Source organism: Chiloscyllium punctatum, chromosome 17 (genome assembly GCF_047496795.1).
Source record: "Chiloscyllium punctatum isolate Juve2018m chromosome 17, sChiPun1.3, whole genome shotgun sequence".
Classification (NCBI taxonomy): domain Eukaryota; kingdom Metazoa; phylum Chordata; class Chondrichthyes; order Orectolobiformes; family Hemiscylliidae; genus Chiloscyllium; species Chiloscyllium punctatum.
The window spans coordinates 63157246-63180851 of record NC_092755.1 but is presented as its reverse complement, the minus strand read 5'-3'; the positions used below and the strand labels follow the sequence as shown (position 1 = coordinate 63180851).

Genomic DNA, 23606 nt, shown 5'->3' with positions numbered 1-23606 from the left:
ATAAGTAAATATTAGAGAAAAGAATGTGCTGTTCTGCACATTTTCCCCCCTTCCTCCCCCGCAATGCTGTAAACCACACACTTCTGGCTCATTTTCTAAGATTTTTAAAGCACTGCTTTTGTGAGGCATATATATATTTAAGGTGTGCATGGTCAGAACTATGATGCAAGATTTTAAAAAAAACTGGGAAGCAGGATAAGCGTTCATTAAGATGAATATTTCCAGTTCTTACCCCTTCTGAGAGCATTCTGAGCATCTTGAGTCATTGCATCCGCCTCATCTAGGATAACGAGCTTAAACCCCTTTCTGAAATAATTAAAATAATTGAATTCTTTCTTGTGAAATGCTCAATGTTGGTAACATTCAAACGGTCAATGTGTTGGGCTAACACTCCAGTCACTAACATTCAGTCTTCACTTCACATAAAATGAAAATGCTGGAACTAGAAGTTAGGTAGACGATATCTTAAAATAACAAATTGATAAGTAGTTACTGGGTTACAAAAAGAGGTTTACCTTAATCAGTAAACAATTGGTCATCCTTCATGTGATCTACATCAGAAAACTCAACAACTCCTTAGGTAAATGCCTTGGTGGGACAACTTTATCAAATGAGATTCAAACAGGATTTGGAAGATTTGCCTATGTAGCCCTCCTTTCCAACTCCAGGAAAGGTATGCCCAATTCATGCATCTCTATAGCTAGCCAGATTAGTCGCACTTCATAGCAGAGGATAAAACTTGGGATGATTTGATATTTTCTATATACACATCTTTGGACTCAGTACTATGTCAGGCAAAGATATTCCAGTTAGGTGGATTGGCCATGCTAAATTGCCCATACTGCCTCGGGATGTGCAGGATTATCCATGGGAAATGTAGGTTACGGAGATGAGTCTGGGTGGGATGCTCTTCAGAGGATCAGTGTGAATTCAATAGGCCGAACTGCCTACTTCCGCACTGTAGGGATTCTATGATTCTATATAGACTAGTGGGTCACAGAGTAAATCCTTTGCTGTGAAATGATATCAACTAGAGTAACCTATATTTATTCACTTTTCCATGGATTACCACCTTTTTCAGTTGAGAACAATGTTCTGTTGATCCTGAAAGCAATGTCGTCAGGACTTCTCAACTCCTGGGAGGGCCACCCAATATGGTAAGGATGGAGGGGAGGAACCAGATAAAGTATAATATGAAACCAATCTCAATGGGCTTTCCAGGCAGAAGATACATGTGATATCAACAGCTGCAACGGCAGATGGAGGCTGCAACAGTAAGGAGGTCCCTAGACATCAAGATTTCCTTCTTGCCCTTAGAAATAGGTCTACATTTTGTCAAAGACCATATGCAACAGCATCCCCACATTAAAAAGTTGTCCCACCAAGGCATTTACCTAGGGAAAGTCAACAGACTCCACACATACAGTACAAGCCCTGCAGCAAACAGGGAGAGGCGATGGGGACAGGATTGAAAAATCTGGAAATCCCTAGATTCAGATGACCACATAGGCTGTTGTATTTGGTATTTGACTCAGTCATTTCTCTTTGGAATATGGACAGGAAAATATTTTTGGTGGCTTCCTTCATGACTGAGCAGCCCTCTTCAAGATCCATTCTACTCAACCCACACAGGAAGGAGGCTAGAAAAGGTGCCCTAAAAATAGTCTGTTCTGTCACCAACCGGATTGGAAAACAGAATCCAGCGGTCTCATCTAAGTGAGCTCTGAAAACCAAAGTGAAACTCAATCTTGAAATGTGAAATGTACAAACATTCATGAACGACAAGCAAAACAATCTTCTGGAACAAAGAACCTAAAGAATGTCCTTATTACCAAATCTACAACCAGCGTAAATGACTGCTGGACAGACCACTGGCTTATCCCCTCCTCAAATGTCTAACAAATGCCACCAGAAGTAGTCAGAGATGAAGAAACAGTTCCGAGAAAAGCTCGATATTAAGCAGCTTCAAGAACCAAGCAGACTAGTGAACCTACAGCAACGTATTTACCAAAATCTGCAAAGAGTTCATTTTAATGGAATGGAAGAAATCTGAAAAGAACTGAAGACAACTATCATCTCATTTCGTGAAGAAACCATTGGCTGCAAAGACCAGGAAACACAAGGCTGGTTTGAAGAGAATGGCCAGATCATCCAAGACCTCAGCGATAAGAGGAGTAAAGCTCTATGCTTGTCAAAGCAATATCGCCAGTAAAGCAAGGAGAGATTGTGCAAAACGTTGGTGTGCCTTTTTTGGAGTACTGTGTCCAATTCTGTCATCCTGGTATAGGAAGTATACTATTAAGCTGGAGATGGTTCAGAAGAGATTTACCAAGATGTTGCCAGGAATGGAAGATTTGAGTTATAAGGAGAGGCTGGACAGGTTGGGACTTTTTTCAGTGGAGTGTAGGAGGTTGAGGAGGGAATTTCAAGACTAAGTGTCATATTTTTAAGCGAGAGTAGAAAGATTGTAAAAAGCCAAGAGGGACATTTTTTTTTAAAAAGTGGAGAATGGTTAGTGTGTAAAATTAACTTCCAGAGAAAACTGTGGATAATGGTGCAGTTACAACGTTTAAAAAACACTTAGAGAAGTACACGAATAAAAAAGGTTTGGAACTGTAAGCCCTTGCTGACAAACACAACAACCAGGGTTTCTTCAGTGCTGTCAAGGCAATATATGGAGCCAACACCATTTGTCTCAAACTAGTGCGGAATAAAAATGGCACCCTTTTGAAAGAGAAAAAAAAAAATCAGCCTCATAGACAGAACACTTCAAAAGAACTCCTAAACTGCGATACAATTGCTGAGGATTGTGTTTGTAGAAATCCCTCAACTCTCCAAAGATGATACTAGACTCCCACGTAATGTGGCAAACTTTGAGATCTCTGTCAGAGACACGAATAGTAAGAAAAGTGCAGATGCCATTCCTGTCATCTCCATCAACTGCTCCTGAAAATCTGGGACAAAGAAGAAATCCCTGCTGATCTCAGGGATGTTGCCATTGCATCTTCAAGAAAGGAGGCAAAGGGAACTACCAAGGAATCTCCCTACTCTCCATGACTGGGAAGATCATCGCCTGAATCCTCGCTAGGTACTTTCTCCCAGACTCAGAGGAAGTCCTTCCTGAAAGTTAGTGTGGCTTCTGACCAAATCTTGGAACCATAAACATGATTTTCACTGCTCAGCAACCCAAAGAGAAATGTCAGGAACAACATCAACCACTCTACATGGCCTTCATTGATCTGACCAGTGCTTTTGACTCAATCTGGAAATGCTACAGAAGATCCTGTCAAAGGCCAGCTGTTCAGTGAATTTCATCATCACGTTGATGAATCTGTCTCTTCCACCACAAGACTTTTAGTGACAGTCCTCATCAACAATAATACAACAGAATACTTTGTGATCAAGACAGTGGTCAAGCAGGGATGTGTCATCACCCCTACCCTTTTCTCCATCTTCATCGCCAGCCTTCTTCATCTTGTCAAGTTACCCAATTAAGAAAAGGAGAAATTCAAAATCAAGTCAGTAAATCCAAGTTTCAAGCATTTCAAGCATTTTAAAGTATAGGCTTATACATCAAGTAGCCTGAAGCACAGTGAAACAATGTCAGAACTTGATGAATCAAAAGACAAAGAAAAGTAATAATTTAAATTAAAATTGACTGTTTAGTTACAATATCAGTTATAAGCGTGGGAAAAATTATCCAAGTGTTCAACAGCAGACCAATGAATTACTGCTTTGCCACCATTCATTATACGTCATTAACCTACAAATGTAACCAAATCTTAAGAAGAGTTTTTACTAGTGATGCCAATTTCATCTGAGTGAAAGTGGTGAACCAGCACAGACCTCTTTGGAATTTTAAACGTTAGTATTAAGCAGTTTTAAAATAAGGCAGGCCCTACCATAAAAAGTGATCACGTCCCAGGTCAATATGTAGAAAATTCTGCTGTTTAAAAAGGAAGGCTTTCAAATTGCACTTTTTCCAATCAAAAAATATTTTGCTTGCTATGAGATTGAGTAGAGTTGTTGTGGTTCTGTTCACCTAGCTGGGAATTTGTGTTGCAGATGTTTCGTCCCCTGTCTAGGTGACATCCTCAGTGCTTGGGAGCTTCCTGTGAAGCGCTTCTGTGATCTTTCCTGTGAGCGCTCATCCACAGATTCAATCAATCAATAAGCACATCAACCTGGACCCAATATACCAGCCACTGCAGCGGACAGCTGGAACTGACAACCGGAAGTGGCAGATTCAAACCACTACAAATGGCGGAGGAAAGATCACAGAAGCGCTTCACAGGAAGCTCCCAAGCACTGAGGATGTCACCTAGACAGGGGACGAAACATCTGCAACACAAATTCCCAGCTAGGCGAACAGAACCACAACAATGAGCACCCGAGCTTCAAATCTTCTCACAAACTTTGAATTGAGTAGAGTTTTTACACACTTCTGGAGCAGGTGGGACTCTAATCCAATCCTCTTGTCCTGGAAGAATAGACAATATCACTCCACCACAAGGGCTGCTGGGCTGTGTATAGCAATGAAACTAGTAGAATAATTGGGTATAGCTTTCCTAAAAAGTCATTTTCAGTGATCTTAAAATCAAATTATTCTTGGTGCAGGACTGAACATACTTAGTTAAAAAAAAGTTTACTATAGTCAAGCATGAATAAAACCCCCATCAGGTTTCTGTTCTTAAATACACCAATGAATACCTCTAATGGAAAAAACTTATTGCATTTACATTCTACTATAGAATCCAGTGTAACTGGTCAATATATTTGCGATTTGTCAAATAATTTTATCATAAACGTAAACTGTTACCTCACTAGATAAAGCTATTTCCAAGTCATCTGGAGTCTTGATTGGGAAACGTAAACCATTAAACAGCAATGCCCACTGCGCATGAATGCAAGTCCTTGTAGAGATCTCTCATTTGTTTGGTGGAAAAATACATCATATTGTGACACAATTCAGAAGAGTTCAATTTTGAACTTTAATCTCTGTTGATTCACCAAATTTAGGACTGCTGTGGAACGAGGGCTATCACCACAATTGAAGCATATGTATCATCTTTCCTACATCTAACAGTTAGTTGGTCAGTGGCCTCAGGTCAAATCATACATAATAATGTTAGGCAAGGGCAAGTTTCAATGGTTACGAGGACCTATAACTACCAAATTAAAATAACATTCAGTGATCAAGTTTAACACAGGAATAATGTTCGCTATAACAAATATCTTTATGTCACTGACACTGTACTCTCGCAGGTCACAGCCTTCAGAAGCACAGATGAAGTGATATGTTACAAAGCTCAGCCAAAGTTACTTGCTGTTTCCTCTATCGCACCTCACAATATCAGGATCATGGTCCCTGTACAGCATGCCATATCAGTTGTAACAGTGTTTGAAAGTAGACTTTTCTTTATAAACTGAAATCATCATAGTGCTCACTTGAAAATGGTTCTTGTGCTGGAGAAGTTCAATATAGGTCCACGTACTATATCGATACCTCGATCATCAGAGGCATTCAGCTACAGAGAAAACAAAATCATAAACTTCTTAAATGGCCTCCTGACAAATAAATGGCAGTTTTTAAATTAATCTGTAAAGTACACATTATCGTCTAAGAACTCAAATTTCATCCTTAATGTTGCAATTTAATGTTAATTAAATCACACTAGCTGAACCAGTGTTATCACTGAAATTTGCAATAGAGTATGAAATTTCTGAACAATGAAAAACAACCACTGATTACAATGTTGTACAGTTCAAACATTTCTCTGTAAACACAATGAATTACTTATGGTTGTTACGAAGAACAATTTCAGCAACATAAAAACATCATTTCTGCATATTAAAACTACTGGCTTAAGTACATTTTTTCCCCATTACAATGTGCCAGTGTGCTAGATATTTGTTGTTACCATGCGGTCACAATAATTTCCATTGAATTGAAGGAATTATTATACATTTCTGATGAATAATGAGGATATGGAGTCTCACAAACGATCATGTTATGGATAGCACTTACATCAACTTTATCCATTGTCACGAGATGAATTATTAGTGCTTAATCCACATATATCTTAAATATGTGGTTCTGTGGTTTGTAGAGTCAGAGGTACCTTCATGCACACACTTTTTGACTTAAACGAGTCTTCATTTGCCACGGTTTATTAGATTGCTTTCAGTGTGGAAACAGGCCCTTTGGCTCAACTGACCCTCCGAAGAGCAACCCACCCAGACCCATTCCCTTACACCTAACACAATGGACAATTTAGCATGGCTAATTCACCTAACCTGCACATCGTTTGGACTGTGGGAGGAAACCGGAGCACCCGGAGGAAACCCATGCAGACACGGGGAGAATGTGCAAATTCCACACAGACAGTCGCCCAAGGTGGGAATTGAACCCAGGTCTCTGGTGCTGTGAGGCAGCAGTGCTAACCACTGTGCCGTCCACGTTCTTTGAAAACTTCATACAGTGATTTTTGCAAATGGTTAACATGGCAGACTGTGAATGTGCAGTTTCTATGCCAAGAAGTTTCGTTTCAGTCTTTTTCTTAAATCAGTGGTTAAGCAAAAGTTAGATTTGCAGTGGCAACATGCATGCAAATAGATTTTCTATGGATATAAAAATTTGTGAACAGCAGGAAAAATCTATTTAATGCATGTTAATACTGGTCAGTGTCATACAGCTTATTTTAACAGGAAATTATTCAGGAGATTTTTGTTCTATCTCAGAAATTCAAACTAGTGAATGAAAAATAAATGGGGTAATTTCAAACAGTAACAAATTTTCAAAATAATTACATTTCAAGTTTTGCCCTGAACAAAATGATCAACCCGAGAGGCTCTAAATATATTTTGATTTCAAAAAGTTGGAAAAGAACAAAGATTTTTGTTTTCTGCGTAAGAACAGTTAATGGAATTAGAAAGATATGAAAATCTCACATTTGAAAATTATCAGGTGAGTAAGAATTTCTTTACTGATAAAATCAGTAGATGTTACAAGGTATATTTTATAATCCAGTGCTCCTCTTCACCAAGACCTAGCTGCTTATCCTTTTCTTAAAACAAAAGCTATGCACCAAAAAAAAAAGCTGTCTATTTAAATATAAAAATCAGGTACTTTTATCTGTGAGCTCTTCTTGAATGTACTGGCTTATGTGGTAATTTACAATAATTTGGAACCTCTCCAATACCTTGTTGAAGTGACCAATATTCCTATGTGAATCCAGCTGGCTTATATTAAGAATACTGTAGTGAGCATTAAGCAATTTTCAACAAATTCTCAGCCAAGGAGGAAACTGGCTGATATTACTCTTCTTCCCAACCCACCCATTACACAAACTTAGGCCAATTAGGAGGCCCCAGTGCTTCCAAAATTAATGGCTTTACTTCCATACTTTGATTTTAAAAATCATACAAATGGATGCGGTGGAGTGAGTGATTGAATGAGTGACAGTGAGTGAGCGTGAGAGGGAGAGGGAGAAGTTTTTTTATGGAGCCCTACTCAACCTCTCTGATTTGGAGTGTAAACCATTACTAAAATGATCTGCATGATGTTGCGTTGATTAAGCTAATTAAAATTCAGTCACCATAATCCTCCAAATAAAATCAAAACCTGTTTTGCTACAACAATACACAACTTTACTGGGATTGTCTACAGAGGAGAGAGATACACCAAACAGATCGCCATGAGTTCCTAAACTAAGTGGAGCAGTGGAAATTTTGCTACTATAATCCCTTGATTAAAGAGCATTTTCTTTGCTTCAATTTCTTAGTACAGCATTAGCTATTACGGTACTGCACTTGAAACAGTCCTGAGTGCAAGGATTGTTTAGGAGAGCAAAAATTGAACAATTTTGAAATTATTGAACTGCAGAAAACTGGGAAAGGAGTACTATTGAATGTGTCCCTGCTCCAAGGACTGCTCACAAGAAACTACCCTAACAAGACAGTGTTGCCTTGGCTGGTGAGTTTCAGTGATTAAGATAAATTGGACAGACTGGGGTTCTTTTGCTTAGAACAGAAGAGATGGAGAGGGATATGCTTAAGATCTATAACTTTATGAAGGATATAGATAGGACAGACAGGAAGAACCTTTTCCCATTGATGGAGGATCAATAACTGGGGGCATAGTTTTAAGGGGCCGAAGGTATACAGGAGATTTCTTTTTCAGGAGAATCTGGAACTCACTACATGGAGGGAGGACAGAGGCTAAAATCCTTATATATTTATGAAGTATTCAGATGTGCATTTGCGATTCCAAGGGATACCAGGCAATGGACCAAATGCTGGGAAATAGGATTCAAATAATTAGGTGGTTGTTTTTGACTGGCACAGACGTTATTGGCCAAAGCTCCTTCTTCTGTGCTGTACATTTCTATGGTTCTACGACTATGACTACAATGTCATATAATAGCAGTTTAGGACTCAAAACAGTTCAGTTTTTACCTCTAAAACCATTGAGTTTAGCTCTTTGTCCTTGTAAAGTCGTTTGGCACAAGCCAAAATGGTAGATGTTTTCCCAGTTCCTGGCGGCCCATAAAATAGCAGGTGAGGGAAACGATCTTCACTGATGAACCGCTGAACTGAAATAAAGAAAATGGAACATCTGATTTTGCTTGTGAAGTCACAATTTTCATTATTAAATGCGGTTTATATATGTTACAAGTTTCAGGATTTCTTTGCTAACTGCTAAATAAATACACAGTCCTTTAAAGCAAGCCATTTGCATGAGAAAATTATTAGAATACAATTTCAAAGGAAGAGACAGACAAAAATCAAATGCCAAAATTTAGTTCATCTAAGACTAAGGGACACTATTTTAAGTAGATGTTGTTTATATAATTGAAATGCAAACAACACATGCCTCAAAGGCATGAGAAGGTGTCAAGTCACACACAAGTGCCATACGCAAAATCTTGTCTATATTAAGTACTGTATTTAACCACATTGATAGAAAAAAAATCAGGTCATGTCATCTCTAAAATGGAAGCTAAACACTGAAATGCTAGAAACCTGTCATATAAATAGATAGTGCTGTAACCACTTAATGGATCAGGTAGGTTTAATAAAGTGTCATTGACCTGAAACAAACTTTGATTCTCTCTCAAGTGATAGCTAACCAATTGGGTGCAGATTTTTCTGTTCCTATTACACAACACAACATTGCTAGCTAAGCAAGGCTGATTGCCGTCAGTAGGACTTTTGAAGAAACAACCCAACAAGTAATACAAACCCAACTAACTAAAAAAACTCAGTATTGCTAAAAAGTAGTTTTAGTGGTTTGAAAGGAACAATGGAATTTAATATCTTAAAAAAAAGTTACATAACTCCCCAATAAAGCTTAACACAAAGCTATGTTTTACCCTAGAACTGCAACAACTTTGCTCCTTCACGATGAGACCTTTTTCTAAACTGTAAGCTTGAATTGCAAACCAAATCAGAGCAGATTTAGTTTCCAAGTTCTGGAGGCCTGAATACTAGGCGGGGGGGGGGCACAAGGAACACCAGTCCAGACACTTCCTCTTCTTGTCACATGTTATTTTGGTCAGCTAAAATCTACAAATAAAAGCTACTGAACAATCCTTATAGAGTGTGACTGTTTGCTTCAGAAAGTGAAATTCCATACAGATAGTATGTTTAGCAAGCTGGTCACTCCACTAATAAGAGATACACAGTCAGAGAGGAGTTGGGAGATCACCAGAAAATTAGTAAGTGGACAGGGAGTGTAGGAGTCCCCTGTGACCATTCCCCTTTAAACACGTGTACCATGTCGCCTGGGAGAAAGCAACAGCGGCAGCCGGATCAATGGCATCATGACTGGCACTGTTGTACAACAGAGAGAGTCAAAGTGTAGGCAAGCAGTAGTAATAGAGAATCTATACTGGATTAATGGTGCTGGAAGAGCACAGCAGTTCAGGCAAAATCGACGTTTCGGACAAAAGCCCTTCCGAAATGTCGATTTCGCTGCTCGTTGGATGCTGCCTGAACTGCTGTGCTCTTCCAGCACCACTAATCCAGTATTTGGTTTTCAGCATCTGCAGTCATTGTTTTTACCATAGAGAATCTATAGTCAGAGGCACAGATAAATGTCTAGTGGTTGCAAACAAGACTGCAGGACAGTGTTGCCTTATTTGCGCCCAGGCACAAAATATTCTATTAACTGGTTTGGGTGGGGGGAATTCAGCAGCCAGGGGTATGGTCCATGTTGGTACTAACAACAGGCAGAAAAAGAGAGAGAGGAGGTCCTGCAAAGGGAGTTAGGTAGGAATTTGAAAAGCAGAACCTGTAGGATTGCAATCTCAGGACTACTTCCTGTGCCACATGCCTGTTAGGCTAGGAATAGGAAGATAGCATTGTTAAATACATGGCTAAAAAGATAGAAAGACGTAGGAGGGAAAGCTTCAGGTATGTGGATCATTTGGGATGCCTTCCAGAACAGGAAGGAGCAAGAAGGATGGATTGCACCTAAATTGGAGGGGCACCAATATCCTAGTGCAACTCAGGAGAGTTTGAATTAGCAGGGGGCAAGGACCACAGTATTAGGTCGGGAACTAAAACAACTGAGGAATAAGAGACTAAGAGGAAGAACAGAGATGGAGAGGTTACTGAATATGGCAGAACTGGAAGTCTGAGGTGCATTTGTTTTAATGCAAGGAGTATAACAGGCAAGGCAAATGAATTTAGAGACTGGATTAATAAATACAACTATAATGTTTTACATATTACAGAGGCTTGGTTGAGGAACAAGGATGGCACCTTAACATTCAAGGATTTACATGTTTCAGGCAAGATAGAGAGGGATGTAAAAGAGGTGGAGAGATGCATTATTGATCAAGGAAAATATCATAACTGTACTGGGGAAAGACAGCTTTGAGGGCTCATCCAGCAAAGCCATATAGGTAGAGCTTAGGAAAAGGACATGTGAAACCACCTTGATAGGAGTGTACCCCAGACCACCAAAAGCCAACAGGTGATAGAAGAACAGATATGTGGACAGATTATGAAGAATGTAAAAACAACAAGACTGTTGTGAGGAGTGATTTTAACTTCCCCTTTATTGACCGGGACTCCCTTAGCGCCAGAAGCTAAAATGGGCGAAAAATTTGTGGTATGTCCAGAACGGGTTTTTGAAACAATATTTGAATAGTCCAACTAAGGAAAGGGCCATACGAAACTTGGCATTAGGGAATAAACCTGGCCAGATGATCGAAATTTCAGTGGAAAAGCATTTCAGCAACAGTGACCAGACCTTGAAGTTTTAAGTTACTCAAGGATAAGGATAAGCATAATCCTCGAATGAAGGTACTAAACTGAGCGAAGGCTAACTACGACAATATTTGGCAGGAACTGGGGAAAGTAGATTGGGGCAGATGCTTCAGGGAAAATCCACGTGTGACATGCGAGAATCTTTTAACAGCCTTTTGGAGTTCAGAACCAGCATGTTCCTGTGAAAATGAAGGATAATGATGCAAGATTTGGGAACCTTGGATGACAAGAGAAATAGAGAGTTTAGTCAAAAAGAAGTCATACGCAAGGTTTAAGAAACTGACAACAGACAGAGCCCTCAAAACATATAAGAAAGCGGAAAGAACTCAAACAAGGATTAGGAGAGCTAAAAGAAGTCATGAAATGTCTTTTGGCAAACAGGATTTGAAGGAAAATCCCTAGGCACTTTATACATACATAAGGAGCCAGAAAGTAGCTAATGGGTAGGTCCACGCAAGAACAAAGGAGGGAATTTGTGTGGAGCTGCAGTTGGTGGGCAAGGTCCTTAATTAATACTTTGAATATTCACATGGTGGATGATCTTTGGTCAGGTGAGGGGGATTGATATTCCATAACATGTCAATATAAAAAAAGATTAAAAGTTGTGTCTTATGAAAACCATGAAGTCCCCATGGTCTGATAGGACCTATCCCAGAATGTTGAGGGAGGCAGGTGAGGAAATTGCTGGGGCCTTGTACAAAATCTTTGAATCCTCTTTAGTCACAGGAGAGGCCCCAGAGGACGGGAGAATAGCCAACATCATTCTTTCAGAAAGGCAAGTGAGATAATCAGGGAAATTACAGGCTGGTGAACCTTATGTCAGTGGTAGGGAAATATTGGAGATGATTCTGAGGGAAAGGATTTACTCAAATCTGAAAAGATATTAGTGATGGGCAGCATGGTTTTGTGCAGAGTAAATCATGTCTCACAAAGTTGATTGAGTTTCTTAAGGAGTGGCAAAAGATGATTGATAAAGGCAGAATGGTAATGTTGTCTACATGGATTTTAGCAAGGCTTTTGACAAGGTCCCTCAGGGAAGGTTGATACAATAGGTGAAGTCACATGGGATCCAGTGAGCTGCTAAGATGGATACAGAAGTGGCTTAATCATAGAACACCAAGAGTAGCGGTGCAAGGGTACTTTTCTGACTAGAGATCTGTAACTAATGGTGTTCCACCTGCATCAGTGCTGGGATCCTTGTTGTTTGCAACATATATATAAATGATTTGGAGGAGATTGCAGGTACCCTAATTAGCAAGTTTGCCAACAACACAAAAATCTGGGTAGCTGTAGATAGTTAGGATTACCAGAGACTACAGCAGAATGTAGATCGGTAGAAACTGGGGCGGCAAAATGGAAGATGGAGTTTAATCCAGACAAATGCAAGGTTATGTATTTTGGAAGATCTAATGTAGGACGGAAGAATACAATAAATGGCAGAACCCTTAATAGCATCAACATAGAGGGACCTGGGTGTACCAGGTCCACAATTCCCTGAAAGTGGCAACACGGGTGAAAAAAGTGGTCAGGAAGGCACATGGCATGCTTACCTTCATCGGCCAGGGTACAGAGTAAAGAATTTGGCAAGTCACTCTGCAGCTGTGTAGAACTTTAGTGAGGCCACATTTGGAATATAGCTTATAATTCTGGTGACTCACTAGCATAAGGATGTGGAGGTTTTGGAAAAAGTACAGAAATGGTTTACCAGAAATGTTGCCTAGTTTGAAGGGTATTATTTATACGGACACAGGTTTAAGGTAAAGAGAGTAAGGAGATGGGAAAGGCAAAATTTTACATAGAGGGCGGTAGTGCCTGGAATGTGCTGCCTGGAATGTGGTGGTGGAGGCAGATGCAATAGCAATGTTTAAGAGGCATCTTGATAGTTACCTGAATTGGCAGGTTATCGAGGAATACAAACCAGAGATAAAAGGTTTTTGGTTTCGAAAGGCATCATGTGTTGGTGTAATCTTGATGGGCAGAAGGGTCAGTTACCATGCTGTACTGTTCTTTATGCTTACCCAGAACCAAATTAACAGCAATGATTTACAACCTACAAATTCTAATGCTAATGAGCAGCCATGCAGTTTACCAGCACAAAGCAACCAAGCAATTCAATGCTTTTCTAGTGAAGCTCATTTTATTTACTAGTCCTTTACAACAAAAGCTGAATACTATGGATGTTGGAGTTCTAAAACAAAAACAAATGGAGAAACTTGCAGACCTGGCAGCATCTGTGGAGAGAGAAACAGAGTTCTGTTTCAAGTCCAGTACACTGTTCTGTGAAACAACACAACTGGATTTGAAATGTTAATTCTGTTCTGTTTGCCACAGATGCTCTAGATTTCATTTTTATTTAACTCATAACTTGCAGGGGTTATACTGCAGCAGCCAGTAATCAGTCTGACCCACCATAACGTGTTTCAGGCAGATGGGTTAATCATTGGCACTTCTCTAAGATTCTGTGGGCCTACATGATACAAAATCACAGATGGCAATACACACTTTAAAATGAATCATAGAATAATTTGGCCCATTAGGTCCACACAAACCCTCTGAAGAGCATACCACCCAGATCCATCCCTCTACCCTATCCCTGCATTCCCCATGGATAATCCACCTAGCCTGGACATCCCTGGACACTATGGGCAATTTAGCATGACCAATCCACCAACCTACACATTTTTGGACTGTGGGAGGAAACCAAGAATACCCGTAGGAAACCCATGCTGACACAGGGAGAATGTACAAACTTTACACAGACAGACAGTCACCCAAGGCTGGAATTGAACTTGGTTTCCTGGTGCTGTGAGGGAGCAGTGCTAACCATTGAGCCATCATGCTCTATTGTAACATCAAGGACTTTGTTAAAAAATTACTTTAAATGGTACAAGATGTTATTTTAGATGAGATTAGATTACTTACAGTGTGGAAACAGGCCCTTCGGCCCAACAAGTCCACACCGCCCCGCCGAAGCGTAACCCACCCATACATCTACATCTACCCCTTACCTAACACTACGGGCAATTTAGCATGGCCAATTAACCTGACCTGCACATCTTTGGACTGTGGGAGGAAACCGGAGCACCCGGAGGAAACCCACGCAGACACGGGGAGAATGTGCAAACTCCACACAGTCAGTCGCCTGAGGCAGGAATTGAACCCGGGTCTCCGGCGCTGTGAGGCAGCAGTGCTAACCACTGTGCCACCGTACCGCCCACTATGTTATGTGGGGCTCTTGTGACGCAGTGATGTTATCCCTATTTCTGAACCTGGATTATGTAATAACATTTATCAACTAGTTAATTAGAAAATATCTAGAAGCTGTTAAGGCACTGGAGTATTTAGTCGGGCAACTAAGATAATACTCCAAATTGAAACAATTCATTTGGCCTTCTATCAGTTGTAATATGAACTGTGTTACAATATTTATATAAAAAAAAACAGCAGTTTGTGATGCAATGATATGTAACATTTCTTCCAATTTGTATCTAGAATTTGTGTAACAATAGCATATTCAACAATTTGTGGTGTGCACTCTGCTGCTCCATTTGAACTAGGGGACTGTGTTTTACTTTATTCCTATTCTAAAATTTAAAAGCGCTTCTAAACAAAACTGAAACCAGTTATTAGAATTTCTTCTGGGAATTCATAATCAGCAATCAAACTATGCAAAACTTGTAGCGATTTGTTAGTTGTCAATTCATCAGACATACCTCAATCCACTTTAAAAGGCTACCAATCACTATGAATAGCTGTTGCCCTTCAAATTCTGCCTCTGCCATATTGTAGCTGGCCATTTCCAAAGCTGCAAAAGTACCACTGACATCTTTTTCCATAACGCTATAAACACTGTTTCACGGTGTCTTCTATGTCCTGATCTAACCTATCCACTAAAAATAACTTCTAATTAGACTTTGTCAACTTCATGTCTAACAGCTGATTATAAAGATCAAAGCAATTATGATCCGTATCTTTCTGAAATTACAACTCTGGATCTTCACATAACACAACCATCACAGAGTAAGGCAGCAAACTGGGTCTGCAGTAACCTGATCTGATATCCCTCTAGGTTTGTATGTTGGCCTTATATCCTAGAATGGGTGGTCAGATTCACTAGATACCTGTAGATATTTGGCAAACACTTGGTCTTGCATTGTGAAGTACTTCTACAAACAAAACTTGTTCAGTGTTTTCCAGCAGTTTCTTCTGAAGAAGGCTAGTTCGTCAACCTCACCACAAGAGAAAGGTAATTTTGTTCTTTGTTCCTCAAAGGTCACTTGAACCAATGGAATGATTCTTAATATGAGAGCTTACTCTCCTTCGTAACTTAGTATTTTTGCATAGTTTCTTCAACCGATGTTGGCTTGATTCTCAATGTTACAATGATTTAGAAATCACGATGACTGATTCCTGTGTGACAATGGCTGTGACCACTGAGGCTTTATCCCATGTTATTTGAACTATAATTCCCTATGCATTTTCTCTAGACATCCTGTGCTTGCTGGATGATTCGCAACTGACCCTTCATCAACCTGCTCCTGTTAGACAATGATTCGCAGTGACAGCCATTTCCTTCCATTCCATGAACCTTCTTTTCACATGGCAAGATGACTCTTCTTGCAGCTGTGCACTCTACATTCATAAATGGACAATTCTGTACCCTTAAAAGACACAGGAATGGAAGTAAGGCCATTCAGCCCAGCGAGTCCACTCTGCCATTTAATCATGGCTGATGGGCATTTCAATGTCACTTACCCACATTCTCCCCATAGCCCTTAATTCCTTTCAACATGGACTGGGACTGCCATAGTGTGAAAGGTTTAGATGGAGAGGAATTTCTTAAAAGTGTGTACAAGACAATTTTCCTGATTCAGTATGTGGATGTACCTACTAGAGAAGGTGCAAAACTTGACCTATTCTTGGGAAATAAGGCAGGGCAGGTGACTGAGGTGTCAGTGGGAGAGTACTTTGGTGCCAGCGACCATAATTCAATTAGATTTAAAATAGTGATGGAAGAGGATAGACCAGATCTAAAGTTGAAGTTCTAAATTGAAGAAAGGCCAATTTTGACGGTATTAGGGAAGAACTTCAAAAGCTGATTGGAGGCAGATGTTCGCAGGTAAAGGGATGGCTGGAAAATGGGAAGCCTTCAGAAATGATATAACAAGAATCCAGAGGAAATATATTCCCGTCAGGGTGAAAAGGGAAGGCTGGTAGGTATAGGGAATGCTGGATGACTAGAGAAATTGAGGGTTTGGTTAAGGAAAAGAAGAAAGCATTTGTCAGGTATAGACAGGATAGATCGAGTGAATCCTTAGAAGAGTATAAAGGAAGTAGAGTCATAGAGATGTACAGCATGGAAACAGACCCTTCGGTCCAACCTGTCCACGCTGACCAGATATTCCAACCCAATCTAGTCCCACCTGCCAGCACCCGGCCCATATCCCTCCAAACCCTTCCTATTCATATACCCATCCAAATGCCTCTTAAATGTTGCAATTGTTCCACCCTCCACCACTTTCTCTGGCAGCTCATTCCATACACGTACCACCCTCTGAGTGAAAATGTTGCCCCTTAGGTCTCTTTAGGAGTATACTTAAGAGGGAAATCAGGAGGGCAAAATGGGGACATGAGATAGCTGTTTCCAAGGGTCTGTTTCCATGAGATCAAAAATTTATCAATTTATCAGTGTTGACCTTAGCATCACTGACAGGACTTCATTACTGTCTTCAATTGAGTCTTCAACTGTGCCTTATTTACTTCAACACATTCCTGGTGGTTATTAACCCTGGCTTCTTTCAAGTCATGTTTCACAAGGTCCATGGACAATGCTATTTGACAAGCTACATTGAAGGTTGACTTGGCCAAAAACAACAACTTAATGTGTATGCCCTCACTTTTTAAAAATCATATAGATGTCCTGTAATGTGTTCCTTAAATTCTCTAAAACTGTAACAGATGGATAGATATTTCAAAGCTACAATAACCTCACAGGGTAACTGATCCTTCGTTTCGAACTTGCAGCTTTCTATAATCTCCAATAACTTGGGGCTGTAGTACTACTCAAGGTTACACACAATGTGGTATGGTGATCAGTTCAGCAGAGGTGAGCAAAATGTTGTCAGCTCGCTTCAGTCAGAAATATCAAGCTTTTCTTGTTCCTCACTGCCTTATTAACAAATGGACTATTAGAAACATCCAGGATATAATTACAGTGAACATCTTAAATTGCACCATATATTCACTGAAAGAGTCTATAATGACCTGTACTCTCCCAGTCTCTCAATAATATTTTTAGATGCAGCCATCTTTGAAGGTTCGCCCACTCATACATACAAACAGCCTGCACAAAAACTGGATTTTTAAAACCATTTCTCAGGAAAACAAATCTTTATTAGCTTATGAATGCTTATCCAACCATCACTTCTTTGGCTAGGGACATCCACAATCCCAAGTCATCAACAAATGAGATACCTTTGCAGGCCAAACTAATTGTTTTAATTGTGCAGCACACAGATAACTATCCAGAAGTTTATTTGTGTATGTAATATATAAAAGCGTCCAGAGGAGGGTGCAATTACACCTGCCATTTCTACAATTACTTCTAATGAAGTGAATTTAGCTCCAGACCAATTCTATCATGGGAAGAACGTGACATCTCAGACACACCAAGAGCAGCAAAAGCACAGATCCATCAGTACTGGCAGGTGGGCAGTATTTTAAACTGAAAAAATGCCTAGATGAAAACTCTGAGGAGATGCAAAATAAAGATTCAGCATGTCTAAACCTGGGCAAATTGCCATTTCCTCTGGAAGGTTACATAATATGCAGTTTTAAGAATTGAATTAATCTAGCAATAGAAAACAAAATTTTAATGATAGACTTAATTGCATTTTTACTTACTATAATTTTGTAAGCAGTTACCTTTATAACAAAATTTAACTCAAAATGTGCAAAATCAAGGCAATTTTTTCATCTGTTGATTCATGTCACTAAATAAGGATTTTAATAACACATTCAAAATAATTTATCTTAGCTATATTAGAAACAATAGAAGCAAGCATAAAACTTTTCTTCAAGCCAAAGGCGTGATTTATAACCATGCTGCAGCAAACTATAACTATACCAAAGAGGCTTATTTTGAGGGCAATTAGATTTTTTTGTTCAAATAATTATTTGAAACTGTAAGGTGAAGCATAGTGATTAGCCTTTCATCCTCACAATAAAAACACAGCTCTTAAGTTATTTTTAGGCATTTTTTTCATGTCACTGTGATCCAACAGAAAATGGTTGAGAGCTGTAAACAGATGTTAAAGAGCTGCATGCCATTCAGAGTTGCAGACCGCCAAATCCTGCCTTCCCACTGTTTAGATTGTGGTTAGATTACCTTACAAAAGAAATTGCTTGCGTACAAGCACAAATGCAGGTTTATCAGCAGCAGGGTGACTATGATAGCACAAATGATTTGAATCTGCTCTCCTCTGTCCAATTTGTGCCAGGAGGATATGCTGAGAAGAGTTGATGGTAACTCACAGCAAGAAGCTGTAAAGAATTGAAAGGGACTATCATTGTCTGTAGCCTCAAAAAGACTAATTGATTTGTCCATCCTGGAAAAAGAAAGTCAACTTTTCACCTCACTTTTGCAAAACGTGTGTGTTTGGAACTAATGACTATTGTACAGAATTCAACATACACTACATCAGTTACCCATTGACTTGTTACTTAATTTTTTTTTAAAGACACTAACATAAATAAACAACAGAAGTTGCAGTTTAAATTATCAATATCTAACAAGTGTGGCACCAAAAGTGACGTTAAGCTTATGTTATTAATGACCTTTCAGAAAATTCTCACATCGACAGAGCTTTCAAAGTTGATCATTTGGGGCACAGGACTGAATTCAAAACATCTCAAATTTCAACGTGACATTTTGTTTGTGCAGTAATGAACACAGCAATGCAGAGAAAATAAGCAGGAAAGAGTAACAGGGATAAATAGAATCCTATCCCATACATTATAAGCAAAACTTTTCATTTCTAGATTGTCATTATAAACATCTGTGAATATACATTTTTTCCTCTGACATCTTTTCTAGATTTTAGCAGAACTATTTACTGCAGGGGAGCAGTTTTGGACGTCTCTTTAGAACCTTGTAAACCTGCTTTTAACATATGTATACCTTAAAAAAAGAAAAAGGTAACTCATTTCCAGACAAGTTTACAATTGCCCAACATAATATCATTGAACGACATTGCCTTCACAATATTTTTATTCACGTCGTGTTGGTTTCTCTTTTTCAACTCAGTCCTACGACATGAATTAACATTTCATACCTCACTGAATTGCTCTGCCAATATCCAAAACCAGGGTTACAAACATGCAATTTAGGAGCAGTAGGTCACTCTATCCCTTGAGCCTGCTCTGCTATACAGTAAGATCATGGCTGATCTGATTACTCCACATTTTAGCATACCTCCAATAACCTTTCATTGCTTACCAAGAATTTACCTCTGCTTCAAAAAATATTCAAATCCATCTTCTGTTGAGGAAGAGAGAGTTCCAAAGACTTATGATCTTGAGAAAAAAAAGCGTCCTTATTTCTGCCATCAATGGATGACCCCATATTTTTAAATAGTGATAGCGAACAACACACTAAAACAGCAGCTAATGAACTTGAAAGACCCTATACAGACAATGAACAAAACTAACGTCATTTACAAAATACCGTGCAAGGACTGTAACAAATACTACGTTGGACAAACAGGCAGAAAACTAGCCACCAGGATACATGAACACCAACTAGCCACAAAAAGACATGAATCTCTTTCACTAGTATCCTCCATACGGATGAGGAAGGACACGACACGACTTTGACTGGAACAATACATCCATCCTAGGACAAGCCAAACAAAGACACACACGAGAATTCCTAAAGCATGGCATTCTAACTGGAACTCTATTAACAAACACATTGAGTTAGACCCCATCTACCACCCCCTGAGAAAAGGGGCAGGAAGTTACTTCACCACAGGAAACAACATCACCAACCCAAAGGAACCCAAACATATAAATAAAAAGCAGGAATTTTCAGCATTGCTTCACGAGGTCCACTGAAGATGTTACCTAGTAAGGTAACGAAACTTCTGGAAATGAACCTTTCAGCTCAGCGAGCAAACCTACATCCTTAAACAGTGATGCCTAGTTCTAGATTCTACCATAAGATGAAGCATCCTTGCCACATGCCATACTGTCAAGACACATTAGGAACTTACACTTTTTAATCAAGTTGCCTCTTATTCTTCTAAACTCTAGTAGATACAAACCTAGCCTGATAAGACAACATTCATCCCAGGTATTAGTCCAGTAAACTTTCTCTAACCTGCATTCAATGCACTTACATCCTTCCTTAAATAAGGATATCAATATTGTACTCACCAAATATGATCCACCTGCATAACTGAAGCATAACCTTTCTACTTATGTATTCAATGCTCCTTTCAATGAACAATAACATTCTATTAGCATTTCTAGTCACGTTACTGAAGAAGGACTTATGCCCGAAATGTCGACTCTCCTGCTCCTCGGATGCTCCCTGACCTGCTGTGCTTTTGCAGGGCCACACATTTTGATTCTGATCTTCAGTCCTCACTTTCTCCTAATGACTTGCTGTAGCTGCCTACTGTTTGTGATTCAAAATCACAATCAAAAGGTACAAGGTAGTTTCTGGCACAATGAGGAATTCAAATTAGTGACCCCACATATTACACAAAACAACTTTAAAAAAAAGTCATATATGTGGAATCTAATTAAAATCTCAAAATGATTTCTTGTTATATATTCAAACATTTTGTTCAATTCATGTTTGTTGGTCTTAAATGTATACATATGTAGTTCAGCACTTTGAAGCTCAAGATAAAGAAAATTCCTATTAATATCTCAGTGAAGTATATCAATGCTCAGTGTGAGAGTTAATGGAAGCAGCAACATTTATTGCTGATAGCTTTGGAAACACAAATTTTCTGGGAGGTTACTATTGAAAGTAGACAACTTCAAGCAATGTGAAAAAAAACTGTAGATATAAATAGGGCCAAAAAACACACAAATTTCAGTCAACATATTTTGAACTATACTTGGCATTGGAGTATACGACCACAGCATTTTAGTCTCTTGATAGGAAATTATGAGGAAGCAGAAATTACATGCCACCAGTTTGTTGCAAAGCTCAGAAACAGGTCATAAATATTGCTCGATCCTAAACACATTTCATTAAGCATTACATAGAATTGGTACATTACCACTTTTGCAAGTAAACTATATATATTTTAAAGGCAATCATTTAAGGCTTAATTAATAAGAGAAATCTTTTTGGGGAGTACAATCAATAATGGTCATACTGTTACATAAATATTAATTAACTCTGAATTAATGGTCCTTTATACAGCAGTGTAGTATCCCAATCAAATAAATACGTAGTTAGAGTCATAGAGATGTACAGCACGGAAACAGACCACTTAGTCCAACTCACCCATGCCGATCTGATATCCCAACCCAATCTAGTCCCACTTGGCAGCACCCGGCCCATAGCCTTCCAAACCCTTCCTATTCACATACCCATCCAGATGCCTTTTAAATGGTGCAATTGTACTAGCCTCCACCGCTTCCTCTGGCAGCTCATTCCATACATGTAAGACCCCTATGTCTCTTTTATATGTTTTCCCTCTCACCCTAAACCCTCTAGTTCAGGACTCCCCGACCCCAGGGAAAAGGCTTTGTCTATTTATCCTATCCATGCCCCTCATGATTTTATGAAGCTCGATAAGATCACCCCTCAGCCTCTGACGCTTCAGGGAAAACAGCCCCAGACTATTAAACCTCTCCCCAGAGCTCAAATCCTCCAACCTTGGCAACATCCTTGCAAATCTTTTCTGAACCCTTTCAAGTTTCACTATATCCTTCTGATAGGAAGGAGACTAGAATTGCACGCAATATTCCAAAAATGGCCTAACCAATGTCCTGTACGCCTGCAACATGACCTCCCAACTCCTGTACTCAATATTTTGACCAATAAAGGAAAGCATACCAAACACCTTCTTCATTATCCTACCTATCTGCGACTCCACTTTCAAGGAACTATGAACCTGTACTCCATGGTCTCTTTGTTCAGCAACACTCCCTCTGACCTTACCATTAAGTGTGTAAGTCCTGCTAAGATTTGCTTTCCCCAAATGCAGTACCTTGCATTTATCTAAATTAAGCTCTGTCTGCCTCTCCTCAGCCCCTTGGCCCATCTGATCAAGATCCCGTTGTAATCGGAGGTAACCTTCTTCACTGTCCACTACACCTCCACTTTTAGTGTCATCTGCAAATTTACTAACTATACCTTTTATTCTCCCAGTTGTTCTTTCTATCCTAGGCAGAAACATATTGCAGGAACAAATTACTGAAGAATCTGCTAGAATCTGTACTGAAAACAACAAACACTGGAGATCACAGTGGGTCAGACAGCATCCATGGATAGTGAGCAAGCTAACGTTGAGTCTAGATGACTCTTCATCAGACCTGAAGTGTGGAGGGGTAATCATTTATGCTATAGTTTGGCAGGGGTGGGGCTGGGAGATGTTGATAGTTATAGAGTCACAGAGATGTACAGCATGGAAACAGACCCTTCGGTCCAACTCGTCCATGCCGACCAGATATTCCAACCCAATCTAGACCCACTTGCCAGTATCTGGCCCATATCCCTCCAAACCCTTCCTATTCATATACCCATCCAGATGCCTCTTAAATGTTGCAATTGTACTAGCCTCCACCACTTCCTCTGGCAGCTCATTCCATACACGTACCACCCTCTGCATGAAAAGGTTGACCCTTAGGTATCTTTTATATTCTTCCCCTCTCACCCTAAACCTATGCCCTCTAGTTCTGGACTGTCCCACCCCAGGGAAACGACTTCGTCTGTTTATCCCATCCATGCCCTTCATGATTTTATAAATCTCTATAAGGTTACGCCTCAGCCTCCAATGTTCCATGGAAAACAGCCATAGGAACTTTAACCTCTCCCTATAGCTCAAATCCTCCGACTCTGGCAATATCCTTGTAAATCTTTTCTGAACCCTTTCAAGTTTCACAACATCTTTCCAATAGGAAGACGACCAGAATTGCACACAATATTCCAACAGTGGCCTAACCAATGTCCTGTACAGCCGCAACATGACCTCCTAACTCCTGTACTCAATACTCTGACTAATAAATGAAAGCACACCAAATGCCTTCTTCACTATCCTATCTACCTGCGACTCCACTTTCAAGGAGCTATGAACCTGCACTCC

The 23606-nt window shown here is 39.6% G+C and overlaps 1 protein-coding gene across 2 annotated transcripts in view; it reads right to left on the bottom strand.

Annotated features, from left to right (window-relative positions):
* The window catches only part of rfc5 (replication factor C (activator 1) 5), a 58224-nt gene that overhangs the window by 27202 nt on the left and 7416 nt on the right, over positions 1–23606 (bottom strand). For both annotated transcript variants that reach the window (XM_072587312.1, XM_072587311.1), the window contains exons 3-5: positions 8458–8594; positions 5449–5528; positions 233–306 (exon numbers count right to left, since the gene is read on the bottom strand). In XM_072587312.1, the coding sequence (XP_072443413.1) occupies positions 233–306; positions 5449–5528; positions 8458–8594 (291 nt within the window). The remainder of the gene's footprint in view (positions 1–232; positions 307–5448; positions 5529–8457; positions 8595–23606) is intronic.